This window comes from Podarcis tiliguerta (assembly GCF_965153285.1).
Source record: "Podarcis tiliguerta genome assembly, chromosome: 1".
NCBI classification, from domain to species: domain Eukaryota; kingdom Metazoa; phylum Chordata; class Lepidosauria; order Squamata; family Lacertidae; genus Podarcis; species Podarcis tiliguerta.
In genome coordinates, this window is record NC_139534.1 from 59,372,014 (window position 1) to 59,390,950 (window position 18,937).

Consider the following 18,937-nt stretch of genomic DNA (forward strand, 5'->3'; position numbering starts at 1 on the left):
CCCTCTCCCAAAGGCAGCCTCGGTTCAAGAAGATCAACCATGGAGGTAGGACTAAGATAGGACAGATTTCTGAGCATTTGTTTTCAAGAGAGCATGTGGTCCTATCTTCAGATGCAGCACAAAAAGGTGACTTAATACTCGGCAAACTTTAGAAAAAAGGCATCAAACCAGCGAGATGCAACATGCAAAGAGTCAACTTCAAAAATAAACACACCTTTGAGAACAACACTTTTTAATGACATTTAAGGCTAGATTTGGGTTCTCATTTACACCTCCAACATTGGATCGACCCCCCCCCCTTTAAAAATCCACACCAGTCACCTAATTATTGGAAGGAACTTGTTTTCCTTAGCTCAGCTAGGGCCGAGCACCTGGCTTGACTATCTTACTGGCAAAACCTTTAACGAAACAGCAAGTATAATTGGTACAGTCACATTAATACAGAGGAGCTGCTACCTGAAGAGCAGGAATTTGAGCTGTGCATGCAGCAGCATAGGCACAGCGGCTGCAAAGGAAAGAAGGGGTCAGAGCAGGAACAAGGAAACACACTCCTGTGCCTCCAGAGACCAGCTGCCCCTCCAGGAAGTTCACAAGATTTGCAACAAGCACATCAATGCAGTCAGCCCCAGCACAGGCAACAAGCATAAAAAACTGCTCAGGAAATGGCCAAACTTACAACAAAGAAGAAAGCCAACAAGTGACCATTTCTTGTCCATTAGGCACCCCTCCCCACCCCTTCATAAGACACAATGGTTCTGGGGGAAGAAAGACAGCACAGCTCCCAATGCCCCCCCCCCCACAAAAGGGACAAGAAAGAGCTGTTCTCCTTCAAACTCCATCAGGTAAATTAATGGATGAAACAGAAGTTGGGCTCAGTGAAACACAGAGACTAAAACGGAGAATCAAACATCCTTCAGTTGCAATCAACAAGCTGCTGTATAGTCATTTATATATTTACACATACACACAAGTCCTCCCAACACCACAGAAGGGGGGGGGGGAGTGACATGCTGCAAAGGAACACCCCCCTTCTCCCCCCACCCCCCACTCCAGGCCTGCAGGGAACTTTCACCAGGCAGTACTACTCTCCGCAGAGAAAACTCACTGGGTTGTTTTAGGACAGGGGAGAATTAACAATTGCCAAGAACAACGAGAAGGAACCGTCTTCCATGTTTACGCCAATGTAAACCAACAGGGGCAAAGGTAAATGAAACCCAACTCTGGGAACAGCAGTTTGAGAATTGGCTTAGAATCCATTCATAAAGGAGGTATGTTTATATGTCTTCCCCCACCTCACCCCCAGAAATGGCTGAGACCAGTAAAGAGTTTCCCTACCACTATAGAATAGCAGAGTGTCAGTGGGTGGAATTTCTTGGCAACGCTTCCTGAAGAGGTATGATCTTCTGCAGGCCACAGCTAACTCTCTTTCTGAGATACAGTGATGGAGCCACTCAACCCACATTTGCTCCCTTTCTGTAAAAGGCTTCTTGAAATAGAAGCAGGCCAGGGCACAGCCACAGCTCCAACTAGGCTTTGGCCCCAGCCAAGGAGGCGAGCTCAAAGAGGCTGAAGCAGCGACCTGCCTGGCTGCTCTGCATGGGCCTCCCCCTCCCCTCTGCCAGTGCCTGCTCCAGAAGAACAGGCAATGCCAGTCAATCCTCGGGAACAGGGACAGAGATGCAGAAACCAGTGTCAAGACCATCATACAATAATTTACTTCCATCTGTGGCTTTGTACAAGTTGCCAGGAGGGGGAGGGAGGCAAGGAGAGGAGAGGAGCGTTTCAAAAATAAAAATAAAAAATAGTTCATTGCAGGCCTTGGTGAAGTTTTGAGACAGTCTGTGCAGAGCTCTCGGGGCCTGCAGACACCATCTCGTCTGTCCCCTTCCCTTGAATCCACTTGATTCTTCTTTCATGTCACCTCTGTCTCTGCACTACACACAGTAGAAATCCCTCCAAGTCACAGTCTGGTCAGCTGGTGAACAGAGAAGACAGATATTAGAACAGCTCACCATTTCCTTAAGCACACATGGTTTCCCAATATATAACACACTTCAGAAACCTTTAAACGCACACTTTGCATTCTTCCTACCACACTGTTTTAAACAATGCCAAAAGACACAGAAAATAACTTTGCAGAATAAGGGAAATCCAGAGGGGGGACAGATTGCTTTGGAGAAAGCAGCTCTATGACACGGTTTTCTCCAGTGTGCTCTTTTCTCAAGGTTTGATGGTGTGGACTCTGTGGCTGCAACAACTCTGAGGCATGTTACAACTCTGAGGCATGTTACCACTCATGGAGTGGCCTTTCTGCAGCAAACAGCTAATGCTTAGAATAAGAAGATGGCGCTCTGTTACAGCTGACTCTTGACAAGCAGAGCAGTAAGTTCATGCAGCTGTTAAAAAGCTACCTATTATACAACAGGGCAAATTGCTTAGTGCCAAGTGCATTTTGGGGTGTTGAACTTAATAGCTACTGAGAATTCTCTCCTCTCCTCTCCCCCCCCCCCCCACGTTTACTGACTAGTTCCTTCCAACTTTTCATGGCATGGTTTGAAAGCACATGACACAGCAACCATGAAGAAGCTAAGAAGGGTTGGGTCAGTGGGATGGGAGAGCAGCAGGGAATCATATGAACACAACCTGAAGTTCACTAAATTTTGCCAGCATTTTAATAGCAATGGCTCTCTTCTGGGAAGAGGTCTGAATTAGTCAGTTTCTTCCTAAACCAGATTTAAGTCCAGATTCCCATGTTCATGTATATAACACGTGGTGTCTTGCCCCTCAATGATTTACAGGCAACTGTGTGAATGGTCTCCCTTGAAAAAGAATAGCATTGGCTGCAGTGGCTTAAAAGCTTCCCATGTGTGACATTCAATAACTGCTGGTGGTGGTGACAGGTTGGCTTAAATATGATGTCACAGTGGAGACTCTTTGTCAGTCAACTTACAACACCAGCTGGCCACATAAAGCATCAAGACTGCTTTAATTTCCAGTCACTTGGCCATGCCTATCTCATCTTTCGCTACCATTGAGCTGTGCTGTTTTAAGAAGCATAGCAAATTTAAAAAAACAGTATAAAAATAGTATCAACACTTAACTAGGAATATGAAGGAAGAAAGTTTGGGTCAGTAATTGTAAAATATTTCGTAATGCTGAACTTCTCATTGAGGTTCCATTTCTTGCAGGAAAAATGGGTGCAGTACTCTTTAGTATCCTCAGGATGATGCTGTGACTCTTAAAGTCCATTTCCCAAGTTCTTTGATTTACCCATCCACTGAGCATACAGTGTTTGCTGCATGTGGATATTGGCCTAGCCATGGGATTCCAATATAGGCAAATCTGGAGAGAATGCATGGCCCAATCTGTGATGCCTTCCATCACGTGCTTTAGCAGTAACAGTACCATCACCTGTTTTTAGTGCATAACACCAGCCTTGTAAATAACTATCCAAAGGATGGACATCGACTGTCTGCTGCTCCCTTCACAGTTACGGCACTGGGAATGGCTCTGCTGTCTCACAGCTACTACTACTTTAATACTAGAAGACAGAAGAAGGCTTTAAGTCCACTATGATCTCAGCTCTGCTTTGTGTTGGGCAATGAAGAGATGAATGCATGTGTGGCTGCCCTCTCGTTTCCTTGAAGTACCACCCTTCTGGAAACTCAGAAGGTGGACTTGAACTCTGCATACACATGGGGCAGCTTGGAATCATAGAACTGAAGAGTTGGAAGGGAAAATTACGATCATCTAGTCCAACCCCTGCTATGCAGGAAATCCTTTTGGCTTGAACCCACGACCCTGAGATTAAGAGTCTCATGCTCTACCAACTGAGCTATCTATGAAGAAGGCTAAGGCCTGCCTATCATAATATATATTCATCCTTCTGGGTCTAACATTCAGTGTTAAGCTGCTTTTCTCAAAGCAGATATAAGATGAGGCTGGACACAGGTCATGCGGACAGAAATGGCTCAAACTCAATTTTTTTTTTTTGGGCCATCATTAGGACAAAGAGGAAGGAAATATAGCCACAGTGCCCAAACACTGTTCCCAGCATTAAACATAATATGCAATTCTAATTATGAAACACTGGAAGATAGGGGATCACAAGATACAAATGCTACATGAGCAGACAGCAGGGCAACCAAAAAAAGGGAATTCACCTTCTGTAAAGATAGGACCTGTGGTGGTGGGATAAAAACTTGCAAGAAGCTTTCTATAGCTGGAAAGCTATTCTTTTGCATGACCCTGTCACTCCACTGCTCCCCTTTTAAGAATCCTAGACATCGCACTTCCTGTAGCTTTACCCCTGCTTATGCAATTCTCCAAAGTCTTATGGGGACAGCTTGCTTTTTCAGAAAGATGCTGTCCAACATAAAGCTGGATCCCATTTGCACTGCAGATAATTACGGGAAAACCAGCTCCCATTTCCTCCACAAAAGAGCCGGGACCACACCTATAAGCATATTGCCAAGTTATGCACTCCTCACTGGCGCAGCTCTCTAGTAACAGAGAGAAAGAGAGGAGTTCAGGAAGGCCAGACCTTGACATTCCACAAACAACGAGGGTAGTGAATGGGGGTGTAGAAATGAACACACATTTGGCAAGAACAGGGCTTTCTCCTCCCCACAAGCTGTTGGCAGTAGCATCTCTCTCAGGGCAGGCAGTTTAAGGAGCGTTTGGGATTCATCTGTGCACTTTCAGCAGCAAAAGAACAGGAAATGGCCCCCCACCCAACCAAACTCACAACCCCGGCCAGAGGAAATGCTCTCAGACATCTGGATTATTTGCACATCTGGAAACCCCCCTTTAAAACAACAATAGCTGCCCTAGGTACAGCTCAAGAATGGGGTCTGCTGGGAGATCCCAACCGACTTGACATCCATTCACTCTTCTGTCATAATTTTTTTCAGGCAGAGTAGAATTAAGTGTCGTTTTTTAATATAAAGCAACACACAAGCTGCTGCTTCCATAGAGAAGGGAAGAGCTCTGCTTACTGCTCAGCTACACAGGAAGGGTAGATTATACATTAAGTTCCATACAGTGAATGTAGATATTCATACTCATCTTTGACAGTAAGCCAGTCTAGTCTGAAGCATCTCCCCCAGTAATTGTGATCAAAACACACTTTTAATTGCTTTAGAACACAGGCTGCAAACTGCACCAGCCACACCCTACACCTTCCAAAATGCTTGAGGGACACCATCTAGTTCAGGCACCCCCAAACTTGGCCCTCCAGATGTTTTGGGACTACAACTCCCACCATCCCTAGCTAATAGAACCAATGGTCAGGGATGATGGGAACTGTAGTCCCGAAACATCTGGAGGGCCGAGTTTGGGGATGCCTGATCTAGTTCATAAATATGAACAACTAAGGGAATCACCCACAAACAAGACTAAGGAACTCAGCACAGTGCCTTTAATGCTCATTGCTTCTGGTTTTGCCCCATTCAGGAGGTAAAAGGAACTCTTCAAGCACTTAAGTTGCAGCCGATGATTTGGGGAAGTGGGCATTTTCCCTACATGCTTTGTTCATTTCCCCACCATCTTACCTTAGTCATGATATCACACATTTACAATTCATGCAGCCTGGGCCACTTTCATCTGGGGGATTCAATTTGCGTAGTTTGTGCTGCCGGATCTCCCGCACTAAAGTATAGAAGGCATCTTCAACTCCCTGTGAGAGAGCAACAAAGTGTCTTGAGAACAAACTCCTCTCTCTCATGCACATACATATTCACCAACACTAAATGCCCATCCAAAAGAGTCGCTGAGAATCCATTTTCTGCTATCAATGGGGTTGGTTCTGAATGCATGGACACTAGTGAAGAAAACAAACACTGCTTCTTTATAGTATAGATGAGTACTTGGAAATATGGATGTTTGATTCCAGAAATTGAGAATACACACAATACCCTGTTGTTGTGAACTAGTAACACACCAGTTCAACCAGCGACTGGTTCACAGATTGACTTAGGTCTTCACACAAACATCTGTACTGCCTGTGGGTCTGTAATCACACGGAGAGAGCCAGGTATAAACTACAGGCCATACAAGGATATGGCAAACTGCTATTTCCCTGTGCTTTTTGCCCCCAGCCAGAACGTACCTCTCAGGTGAGTGCCATTGCCATTGTAAGAGAACAAGAGGTGAGTTGTCACCTCTTTTTCTGGAAAAATAGCACTGGTTATTCCCATGAGCACAGCAGCACTTTCTGTGTATTCTTTATCTGACCTCATGCCTCCATGGCGAGACCATTAACTGAGCATAGGTGCCTAAACTTGGGCAAAGGAAATAGCTTGTGCAGAACAGCACAGTGAGAGTCCCTAGAGAACCACTGCCTCCGGCTGAATCCTTGTCTTCGCTGTCACTTAGAAGACTGCAGCCAGTAGCTGAGCCAGGCTACTTGCCAGCTTTATCCGAGCATCGCCTTAATGGAAAAATCATTCTCAATCCCAGCCTCTGTAATTCACACTTATGTTCCCCAGCGCTCAGGGGCCATCAGCAGAGGCCACACAACCTGCTGCGTAATTAGCAGCTGGAGCACTGGGAGACCGACGGCACATGTGTGGCGTTTGCTCAGTGGAGCTACGTGCCAGCCTCACTGCTGTCAATCATGCGGCAGTCTTTTACAAAGGAAAAGGAAAGCCCAACATCCATCCCTCTGTACAACACGTGAAGGTAAGCAGGCTACCAGGAAGGGAGTGGATGAGAAGGGTGGGGAGACAGGGCTTTCTGCCATTACTAGAACAGCTGGGCAGTTTCTCCCAGCCAGAGAAAGGGCAGAAAAACACTCAAAGCAGGCTTCTAAACTTGGAAGGCTACACTATGAAAGTTGTGCTCTTCCTGAAAATTGGGGCCAAACACTCATTCAGTCTCAATAATTTGACACACCAAATCTGCAACTTGCTGAGATGGGATATGGGGATAGCAGAATCCCCATCTGGTTCACACGCCCAAAGCTTTAGAAATCCTCTACTCAGTTTTCATAGGAGAGAGCTAGAAGAACACACTAAAAGACGATTTCTTGGGAGTACAGGCTGGATTCTTCTCTTCGTTCCAAAGGTGGAAAGTAATTGCACACCTGCCCGCTACGTACCTGTCTAGTCTTGGCCGATGTCTCTATGTAGGGAATCCCATAGCTCCGAGCCAGCTCCTGGGCTTGCCGGGTTTCCACAGTCCGGGCTGGAAGGTCACACTTATTTCCCACCAATACCATCGGGACATCATCAGAGTCCTTCACCCTCTTGATCTGCTCCCTGCAGAGGAGAAAGCAGAAGTTGAGCAAATGAAGGAAAAGCCACCATTTTCTGCATTTTTAAGATCCTGATCAGAGACGATGAAGCAAAGCAGAATGTTGCTATAGACACTCTCTGCCCCCCAATTTTGCAAGTAGGGTTACATATTGTGTTTATTTTATTTAACAAAATTTGTATACCACTTCATCATATAAAATATCTAAGCGGTTTAAATAAAATATGCCTGAAAATTGTTGATAAAAGCCAAAAGTTAAAAAGAAATGGATCAAAACATTTCGAAATGTAAATAAAACCAGGAATTTAAAGTATACTTTAAAAAGCCTCTTAAAACACACCTCAACTTTACATTTCTGGGTAAAAAAGGTAAAGGTAAAGGTACCCCTGACCATTAGGTCCAGTCACGGACGACTCTGGGGTTGCGTGCTCCAGCCTTGCCTAAATAAACCAGTTTTTAGCAAGCACCAAAAACAGTACAGTGAAGATATATAGGTTTCAATCTGTGTCCTGCCCCTTTTGAAAAGTTATAGGCTAAATAAACTCAAATTCTCCACACAGAAGGAAGTTTATCAAGGCCAAGGTTCGCACTGGCCATTTACTACAACATCTCTTCCACAGTAGCGATGACACTTCAACAGTGTTTGTTCAGCATTAAGGCATCTTGCTACTACTGGAAGAGCCTCATGTCCCAAGGGAAATATGTCTTGCATAATTTAATTTAGCACAATATTTGTTTATGCAGAACTTGGTGGCGTTTGAGCAAACACTGAAGTGGTAGAAGGTGAGAACTCGCAGAACCGCAGATTTGAAAAACACCAGAAGGCAGCTCAAGTCTAATCCCTCCCCACCCCTCAAAGAATGCCAGGAACATTACCAATCCACACACATCTGCCAACAGATTAAAACCCATGGTCTTGATGGGTGGGGGGGAGGAACAGGCCTATCACAGGAAGGTGTGGGGCTTCGGAACAAAATGGAGGGACAGGAGGCAAATGAAACAGGGGCCAGGACACAACAGCAAGGGAGCTATACTAGAGGTCTCCCGGTATCAACCCAAGCGCAGAACCACTGCCAAACATCCTGATGCTTGGGGTTCTGAGCTTTCAGTGGACACAAACAGCCAATAACAATAATGATAATAATTTACAAACAGAAGCATAGCTTTGTTAACCTACTGGGGGAGTGGGGAATATGCAGGATGATGTCTATAAAATATTTGTCCAAACAGAAGTGAATATTTCACTGTATTTTTCTTATGGTCAAAAATGACTCAAGGTATCACTGTTTTTCTGATGTTCAGCACTGAGAATTGAGCAAGAAGTTAGTGCTTATGTGCGTGTGCACGTAGCGTTTCTTGAAGGAAAGCTTTGTAGCAAACACATCAGGAATCTGAGGATAGAGTGATTTGGAAAAGCCGTCCTGCATCTCTTGAGTCAATGTCCCTCAGTGTTTACATCTTTTGAAGTAGGGAGTTGAGCAGTCATCTGTTTGAGTAACAGAGGCCTGGCTCTTTCCCTAGGGACACATGGAAACATCCTGCACCTGGACAGCAGCCTGGTGGCTTGGGGAGATGTATGGCCCTGAGCCTGGGTGTAGCCTGTTGTTGACAAAGGGTCTGTGCTCACACCCTGAGCGATGTTCTTCCTGCTCAGCACAGTGGGACCCTGTTTGCCACTCCACAGTCACAGCTCTCAAACACTGCCATAGCAGAGTCTTTCCAGATCAAGAAAAAGAGATCCTCTGAGCCGTTTCAAATACAAGGCAGAAGAGAAGCCCTTATAGTTGCATAAATATGCTTAAATATATATAGGCAATGCCATCTGAAATCTTGAAACCTAGAGAAAGAGCAGGTTACCTTTTTAACAGAAGCTGGGAACAGAACTTCATTGCTCAGGAATTCCTTGTCCTACCCCAAGTCTAGTAAGAAAGGGGGAAGCAGAATAAATTGTGCAAACTAATGTGCTTAATTTGCACAGTTCATGTGGGAACCAGGTTTTCTAGTGCAAAATCTGCATTGTCTGAACAATATATATATTGTATATATATATATACCCGTGAAAATCTACGAAAGCATATATATATATATATATATATATATATATATAGCAGGCCTGAAAGAAAAAACATGGATCTCAAGGAAAGACACCACAACATCCCTTTCACGAAAACTACTGCTCCATTAATTAGCAGAGAAGCTGCTTCTCCTTTTAAACCCCCAGAAACATTAAAATGTTACATTACTGAGCTCTCACCCTGGCCCATCAGCAGTCTCCTTGGGATAATAACAACTGCTATTAGCCAGCTGCTGAACTTGATCATCGGGTAAAAGCTCCATTTTTCGGGTGGTGGAATTGTAGCACAGCATAATCTGAAAGTGGAGTCAGCATGGTCCCTCCCCTCCAGGTCTTCCTTTTCGAAAGGAAGATGATACAATGCCCTCTGCTGCTCAGCTCACTTCTACTGACCTGTACTGATGAATGTCTTCAAAGGACTTGGTGTTGTTAATAGCAAAGACACAAAGGAAGCCTTCTCCTGTCCGCATGTACTGGTCTCGCATGGCACTGTACTCTTCTTGGCCTGCTGTGTCCAAGATGTCTAACAAACAGGTCTCTCCATCAATGACGACTTGCTTTCTGTAGGAATCCTGCAGGGCCATAGGGGAATTAAGAGGGATTAGAAGAGGAGCAATCAAGAAAGGGCCAGCGTATCTCCTCTATCAGTATTTCATTTACTTCGCCTATGGCAATCCTGAATCCTACCTTTTTGTTTTCCTTCTGCTCCCCTCCTTAGTGACGGAACCAATGGAAGAGTAGCATGCCCTGGTCTCCTTGCTCTACTGCCAACCCGACCCCCTCCCCTCCAGCTGCTTAACTTGCTTGTTACCTTGACTTGATGTTTTCATCACTGGGCTGAGACATCATCTCAGCTGGGGTCCTCCCTTGCTCGTGGATGTATAGTCCTAGCTTACTTTCCCTAGTTACTGATGGAGCCAATTAGATTAGAAGGCACTCATCTGAAAAACACAACTGAGATGCTGCTCAACTGCTGGACTCACCCAAATCTAGTGAGTAGGAATTTTAAAGAGGGGTGAATTTGGGACAGTTTAGCTCTCTCTTCATCTTGCCACTGCCACCTCCTCCTCCAGGTTCCTACACAAGACTCATTTCTTGAATCTGATGCTCACTCCTGTGCCATCAAATCTATCCATTGTTAAGTCCATGCTGCGTCTGCCTAATGACCACGCTAAGCCCTTCTGCATATGGACACTTCTGTGCAGCACTGGACACCCTGTTTTGGGGCAGGAGCTCTGTTTCCACTTAAAATTCAATTCATGAATTGCTGTGGAAGAGGATGCTCAAATGTCCCAGGGAATGCAAGACATATTCTGTTAGCCTGCCAGCACCAGTTCCTTCAATAATAAAGAGAATCACACGGTAAGAAAGGGGAAATTGGCAGAAAGGGAGGACTTTATTGAACATAATACTATAGCCATTATGTTCTTTTCCTCCAAAGGAACCATCTCACAGGTCTAAGGTTGTTGGTGGGCCTGGCTTTAAACTTCCTGGTGGCAGGAGGGGGGGGGCGGGTATGGACTTTTTATCTAGCAAAAAGCAATTCTTACACTTTAATTTAAAGAGCAGGGGGGGTGTTAACAGGTCAGGAAGCCGTCTCAGTCTGAGTGGATTTCGATTCAATTACCCTGCTGGTTAAAGCCAGTCTCTTAAAATGGAAAGAGGAACATTTGAAGAGGTGACACCTCTGGTGCCAGAGTAGTAACTAATACAGCCAAGGCCCTGTTCTTGGAACTGACAGGGCTGCCTCAGGACAGACAAGGTATGCCTTTGACACCAGAGCTGCCCAGCCTTAACACACCTATTTTCTTAGCTGTATTTAGTGTATACTAATCCTTCTAAAAGCAGCTTTGCTCAAGGGAGAGTCACAATCATCTCCTGTGGTCACACCACATACAGGCCAGTGAGTAAATATACCGTGGGCAAGCACTGAATGGAGTTCATGTGCAGCATAAGCATTTTCTGTGTGCCTATATCCACAATACAGCACATCATGACTAAGTCACACCTATGAGAACACCCAATAGGTCTATTCTAGCATTCCATTCTGCATGGCTATAAAATACACTGACTGGAAAGGCTTCCTTCCATTCCCAAAGGCCAAGAACCCATTTTCTCTCAAATTCTGAGAGAATTGTCCCTAAAATCCCCAACAGTTTTAACAATCCCAACTCATTTGTGGCATTAGCTGTTCTGAGAAAGACTTCTAAATGGGATATAGTAATTTGCCAGGTACTTCTGTGATGACAACTTTTGAAGGGCTATGGACTCCCTGGAAAAGTGAGTTCACACACAGTTCATCCGCCCTTATCTTCCACAGTGAAGTCAGAGGCAAATAAATTCATTCAGCTTCTATGCAATCTCCTTTTCCTCCTTTAGTACACTACCTTGGAGGTTCTGGTTTTCAACTTTCTGCCTAAGTGAAACTGTGCTTGCTAGAACTGAGGGAAGAAGGCAACACCGGGAAGAAGGCACATGTACACTTCCACCATATGCCTCGCTACCCCAGAACTATCTGAATAGTGTACACTGTGCATAGCTGCCCCTTGCTCCTGGAGGAAAACCAAGGGGCAAGGAAGTGAACGGCTTGACCTCCAAAAAGAGCCAAACATTAAGAAGGGGCCTCCAAATTCCTTTGGAAACCAGAAGCAGGCGTATTAATCCAGTAGAGTGTTACTGTTCTGACACAAACAAAGGTATATATATATATATAATCAGCTGCTGAATCCCACAGTCCACTCTTTAAATATTCAGAAACTGCCCAGACTACTACCAATGCAAGTCTAAGATATGCCTCACTGTGACCATCCTAGTAACTAACTCTCCAAGGGGGACCTTGGGAGACAGAACAATAACTGAAAAGCCCAAGAACATTGAGTGATTGCTTGGCTTGGTGCCAGCTGCTTTCAAGGTGACTGGCATCTCACTCTTTCATGAGAGAGGGGGAGAGAGAGAGGCATTTATATAACCCCATCAATAATGTATCAGCTGCCTCCCCAATGGCTTTTCAGAAGCGTAATGGAAATGGTCTCTTTGGTTGCTCCAGCACTGTGTTCTCATCTTTGTACACAGATGCAGCTTGCTTCAGTGTGGCTCAGTCCGAGGGTACATCTACTTTGGAGGGAGGGGAGGAAACCTCTCCAAAAGAATACCCCAATCCCCACAATCAAAGGATATTAAATTAGATCACAGTATAGAAACCTTCACAGACCCTTTCTGGCTTCTAAGGGCAAGTTCCCACCTGCACATTCATCTGTCAACTGGTTTAGTACCTAATGATGTGTTCATGTGAAACTTTTTCTAACACAGATTACACACACCACATAAAACAGTTTACACATTTAGCTCCCAGTCATTGCACAACCAGCCCTTAATCTGTAAGCAGGCTAAATGAGCATGTTTTCAAAGCATTCTTCACAACCAAAAGGCTAGAAATGTGGTCTTTTTTTAATTAAGTAAAGGTTCTCAGGATTCTGCAGCTGCACCTGAAATATTCAATTCTACAATGCACAAGACAATCATTTGCAGACATATCCCATATTACTAGATCGCTAATTACATGATAGTCTTATCCTGTTAATTGTTTCCGTAGATGTTTGCATTTACATCATAATTTAATTGCATAATTCACATCATAATGTAATTGCATAATAATTGCATGTTTGCATTTACATCAACTTCTCACAAGGAAAACAGAACCAATGCATATACAGATCCTTAGCACTGCACTTTGCAATTCCAAAAATAACTGAGTAAGGCTGCAATCCTATGCAGTTACCTGGGAGTATGTATCAATTCACAAAAAGGGACTTATTTTTTTAGTAAATATGCACACGTATCCAGTTTGTCCATTTTGTCATTATTAGCCAGATCCATTTGGATTGTCTTCTCAGCCAGCTCAGTTCTTCTCAGCCACCATTTTTGCAGTTAAAAGACTAACTGGGATTCAGCATGGTAGGAGAATCCTGCCTTGGAATCCTGCGACTGATTAGACTGCTTGGAAGCGCAGCAAGAGCACAGATGTTTTAAAACAAACCAAAAGGGAACATCAGCTCACGCTAGTCAAGGAGCTCATAAGGAAGAGAAGATCCCTGAGGGAAGCTCCGATCTGCAAAAGTAATCAGGCCCACAAGGTAGTTTTGGCCAAGTCACACCCCCAGGCCTTACACCAGATGTTATATTCTGAGACCACCAGGCCTCCCCAATTTGGGCCATGAGGTTGCTTTGGTCAAACCACAACCACCTGCCCTACACTTGGGTGGGAGAAGTAAAGACACAACTGGGCCAAAGGAGCGCTTGCAAGCGTGGCCAATCAACTGACAGTTGGGGCCTGCACAGCTCCAAGGGAGGTGCTTTGCAAGCCCAGACAATCAGCTGCTAACCCACACATGCAAAAACATGTCACCTGATGTTAAACTTGGCCCCCAGGGGAGATAAAGGTTCAGCCCACCAGCTGGATCCCGTTTCCCAACGCTGCTGTGACACCGGAACTTAAAGCAACATAGTCAGCGACTGTGTCACAGTGCCCACCCCATTCCCTCCCTCCTTCCCCTAATCAAAATGCCTGATGCTAGGCAGTGGTTGGGGTTATATGAAGAAGCTTTACTCAGCACCTTTTCATTGCACTGGAAGAACTGCAAGTAGTAAATAAAAGCAAATTAAGAGAAGAGAAAGCTAAACTGGGAGACACAGAGGAAGCAAAACCAACTCCCTACCAAAAAGAATTTTAATGTTTCTCTTAGTCAAAAAGCAAACTTTAATAATGCTCTGACAGCTAAAGAAAGTTCCAAGTTCAGAAATCCGAAGAAAAAAATACACCCCCCCACCCCAACAACAAAAGGACCAAAGGTTGTAAAGAATGGAAAGTCTGCTGATGAGATCATCTCTGAGATGGTCTATATAAATCAGTTCTGTAAGTACAAATTCTGAAAATGTGCTGCTTTACACTATTGATATCAACACCTCATTAAATGAACAATTAGAACCTTAAAAATGCTGATGAGGTCTCAGGTTTTGAGGACCATATTTAAGGTCTGGGAAATGAAGAGAAAAACCGAAAAACTTAACAGACAAAATAAATCTAATTGCGTATATGGGAAGGAAGTTGTCTGGGCTTATTGCTAACTCCAAGTCGATACAACAGAAAACTCACTCTATTTGTTCTCATCTGCTTAGCTTTGAAAGTTAAGCACAGGCATAGGCAAACTCCGGCCCTCCAGATGTTCCCATTATCATCCCTGACCATTGGTCCTGCTAGCTAGGGATGATGGGAGTTGTAGTCCCAAACATCTGGAGGGCTGGAGTCTGCTTATGCCTGGTTAAGCACCTTTGGAATCCTTAAATGCTGGTGGAATGACCTTAGCAAATGTGAATGAATGCAAGAGGCCTCAAACAAGTAACCAATTCTCACTTAATTCTTTGTTCCCATTTTATTGTACCCCCAATGGTTCTTCCCCAGACAACCTATGGAGGGGGGGGGGAGGAGAAAAAGAGCTTCTGGGTTATATGACACTTTAGCCCCTCAAGGCTATGGAGGGAAACATTCTGTAGCAGGGTGATGCAAAAGCAATCTTTCAACTTCTCTCTTTGCAAGGAAAATCAGGGACAGACGCCACATGAGATTGCTGAAGGAAGCCCAAAGGTTATATGCAGGTGTGCACACATGTATGTGGCATACACATGTACATGTGTGTGTGTAGAGTTTGGAGGTGTGAGTGGGTGTGTATATTAAAATGTATTTATTTAAGCTATTTATATTCCACCTAAGTAGGTGTGGGTATGTATCTCATAAAACCGTAGAATTGGAAGGGACTCTGAGTCCAACTGCCTGCAATGCAAGAATCTCAACTAAGGCATCCATGACAGATGGCCATCCAACCTCTGCTTAAAAACCTCCAAGGAAGGAGAGCCCACCATCTCTCGTGGGATGCTGTTCCACTGTCGAATAGCTCTTGCCATCGGAAAGTTCTTCCTGATGTTTAGTTGGAATCTCCTTTCTTACAACTTGAAGCCATCGGTATAGCTTCTCTAATCTGTTCAGGTCATCTTGAATCCCAATTCTGTCTTTTGTGGCATTGGCTACCCCTCCCAGTTTGGCATCATCTGCAAATCTGATTGAGCATCCCCTCAATTATATAACTTCATCCAAGTCGTTTATAAAGACATTGAACAACACCAGGCCCAGGATAGAACCCTGAGGCAGAACCCCACTTGTCACTTTTTTCCAGGATGAGCACTCTTTGGGTTTGGTCAACCAACCAACCATATGTGTTTTATGAACAGCATGCCAAGAGCAATGGCTGCAGGTGAAAGGGACAATCACAATACCCGCCACTGCAAACACACACACACACACATACACACCTCTCCCTGATTTCCCACATGCAGAGATTTTTCCCATGGAGACCATTAAAAAACTCTTGCAATCTCCCACTGGCAACCTGGAGTTGTACTGTTTCAGAATGACTGTCTTGTGAATTTATGGAATGTGTAGATTAACATACAAAACTTGCACCAGAGGTAACTCAGGTTTGCAAACTCTCTGGCTAGTGCCTTATCCACAAGGAGAAAGCATGGCAATAATTAAAGTCGCTACAAGCTCAAAAAGTGGTGGAGCTCATGGTGGCTTGTAAATATTTTTTTTACCAGTCACTCTCTTTCAAGTAGGATTGATTTCAAATTGACTTTGTGTCTCCTCCACAGCATCTCTCCTACTGTGCTTATTATTCCATTGAGGGCCTGCCACTGTGCAAGGAAAGAGAGCTTTTGCTTTTCTTCTATAAATTGCTTCTGAAGTTGGGTTAAGCTTTGTATTTGACCGCTTTCGTAGGAGCCCATGATGGATGCAAAGACAACCAAGCCTAAAGGGGGAGGGAGATTAAAAGTAAATGTCTATGGGTTAGTTTTGAACACGAGCAGGTGCTTACCTCTATCGTGGGATCATACTCATCAACAAAATGGTTCTGGATAAGCTGAATGGTCAAAGCACTTTTCCCTACGCCTCCTGCCCCAACTACCACCAGCTTGTACTCGGTCATCTTCTGGTCAACCCCGGTTCAGGGTTCCCTCAAAACACAGCGGCCTGAAAGAGAAGAGAATTGGATATAAACCACATGAATATTGGATGAACTCCTCAGCCCCACCCTTAACACAACTATTTGCCATTAATGCTACTTGACACCATGGCACAGTTAACAGCATCACAGCATGACGACGCAAGAGCCTCTGGAGCAAAGCAAAAGCAGCTACAGCAAAGGCACCTGGTAGTCAAGGTCAACGGTCTATTCAGGTTCTTCTGCTGATACAAGACCCAGCTAGTTGCAGATTGCTGCCATTACAGGAATGCGGACAGCCCTCAACACCCACCCAGAAGCCCTGAAGGGGATTAAAGCCCTCTTATTAGAGCCCTTTTAAGGAATTATGTAAACAATGAGCAGGCAAAGTGAAGCACGGGCACGAAGGAAGAAATGGATATTCATTATTCAGGCCCAGTTAAATCAATGCTTAGTAGTTTGCTTTAAAATACATTGTCAGAACAGTGCAGATGATGAAGAGTGTAGTTTGGACAGGCTTCAAACCCCACCCCTCCCTGTCTTGACTAACTTAGCCCTTCACATGGCCAATGCAAAAAAAGACAAAATTAGATAAACACTTTGCACACGAAAAAATGGGCTACTACTAGCAGCACAGAATGCCTGCTTTGCTCTTTCGTGCGTTATGATGAAATTCTCTCTCTCAACAATGAAGAATGATTATCAATGTTGAAAATTAACTGTCATTGCCGGGCAATTTCATAGACATTTAGGGGGCCAATTCACATTACTCACATATTACCCAGTTATTTGAGAGACCATCTTACCCCTTGTATTCTCAGAAGGTCACTGCGTTCTGCAGGAGAGTTTCTCCCGGAAGATTCTAATTTTTTAGAAGCCTGCTCTATAGTTACTTGGAGCAGGGCTTTCAACATGGCTGCCTTAGGTTTAAAAACAATACAGAACACACATACCTATCTTCAGTTATCAGTTTTTGCATTGTTTTTAAAGCTATTTTTTATTTTAATGGTCTAGAGACTAACAAGGAAGGAGATTCATAAAATACTTTTTTGATGCTGCTGCTACAAGTCCTGATCACTTCTTATATGCATACAGACATAATTTTATTTGTATGCTGCCTTTCCATAGGCCAAACCACACTTAAGGAGGCTTATAACAGGGGGGAAAATACATAATTACAGCATAACAAAAGTAGTCACAAATAGTAAACAAAATATAAAAAATATACAACCAAGGTGAACTATTTCCACATAAATCATAAGATCTAAAATAAAGATACTAAAAATTAACATCAATAACAGCAACAACCGCCCCCCACCAGTCATGCAAATGTAACACAATGTAGAAAGGGGGTAAATCATGGAGAGAATTAGCAGCAATTCCTACAACCATAGTGACTGAAATAAGTGCTGCCATAATTAAGGGACCTGGTGCCAGCTGTATGATCACACAATATGCTTGTCCATTGCAAGCATGTGGCTGGAGATGATTCTGACTGCTCATATGTAGATAAGATATGTTCTGTGAACTGGTCCTTATTCGTAACAGCTTCCATTTTCTCCAGCTCTTTTTCATGTCATATTTTTGAGAGGAATTGCCTTTAAATTTGCAGTACGTTTCCGAACACAATTCAAAGTGTTGGTGTTGACCTTTAAAGCCCTAAACGGCCTCTGCCCAGTATACCTGAAGGAGCATTTCCACCCCCATCGTTCTGCCCGGATACTGAGGTCGAGCGCCGAGGGCCTTCTTGCGGTTCCTTCACTGCGAGAAGCTAAGCTACAAGGAACCAGGCAGAGGGCCTTCTCGGTAGTGGCGCCCGCCCTGTGGAACGCCCTCCCATCAGATGTCAAAGAGATAAACAACTACCTGACATTTAGAAGACATCTGAAGGCAGCCCTGTTCAGGGAAGTTTTTAATGTGTGACATTTTAATGCATTTTTAATCTTTGTTGGGCGGGGTACAAATAATAAATTACTATTACTATTACTTTAACGCTACGGGAATTGCATACATTTTCCATGGGCAGAAAAAAAACAATTTAATTTTTCTTTTGATACTCTGCATTATGCCTTTTGATGGCAAGTTTCCATTAATGGCATTAAGATCAGACACAGGCACTCAGTAGCAGAACTGAAAAACAGCAGCAAAGTGCCTTTTATCCCATTTCTCCTTTATCATTTATTATACTGATACCCCCGCCATATGGCCCCAGAGTGCCCTCAGGGCGGCTTATGTAACTTGATAACAAAAATGTAGGAACAGCACAAATATCAATTTAACTTACTAAAACTACAGACGCAACAGAGAAGCAGAAACAATTAAGAGGTCCAGTCTTAAATAAATAAAGTAGAGGGCTTGCTCACATTGGGCGGCACCCCTCTTCCAGAACATTCTCAATGAAAATTCTCAGGGGTTCCAAAGACAAAAGCCCCTCATATTTCCTACCAGAAATTCCAAATGCCATGGGGATGCAACAGTGCTTCTCTGGTTAACTTAAAGCAGAGATGGGAAACGTACAAGCTGCAGCAATACTTGGAAGGCCACAACTCCCATCATC

At 44.0% G+C, this 18,937-nt stretch overlaps 1 protein-coding gene across 3 annotated transcripts in view; it reads right to left on the reverse strand.

The window, feature by feature from the left end:
* Window positions 1–215: 215 nt before the first annotated feature.
* HRAS (HRas proto-oncogene, GTPase) overlaps window positions 216–18,937 on the reverse strand; it is a 64,773-nt gene continuing 46,051 nt past the window's right edge. For all 3 annotated transcript variants that reach the window (XM_083428453.1, XM_083428451.1, XM_083428452.1), the window contains exons 2-6: window positions 16,255–16,409; window positions 9,722–9,900; window positions 7,100–7,259; window positions 5,553–5,677; window positions 216–1,975 (exon numbers count right to left, since the gene is read on the reverse strand). In XM_083428453.1, the coding sequence (XP_083284579.1) occupies window positions 5,558–5,677; window positions 7,100–7,259; window positions 9,722–9,900; window positions 16,255–16,365 (570 nt within the window). In that variant the 5' untranslated portion in view covers window positions 16,366–16,409 and the 3' untranslated portion in view covers window positions 216–1,975; window positions 5,553–5,557. The remainder of the gene's footprint in view (window positions 1,976–5,552; window positions 5,678–7,099; window positions 7,260–9,721; window positions 9,901–16,254; window positions 16,410–18,937) is intronic.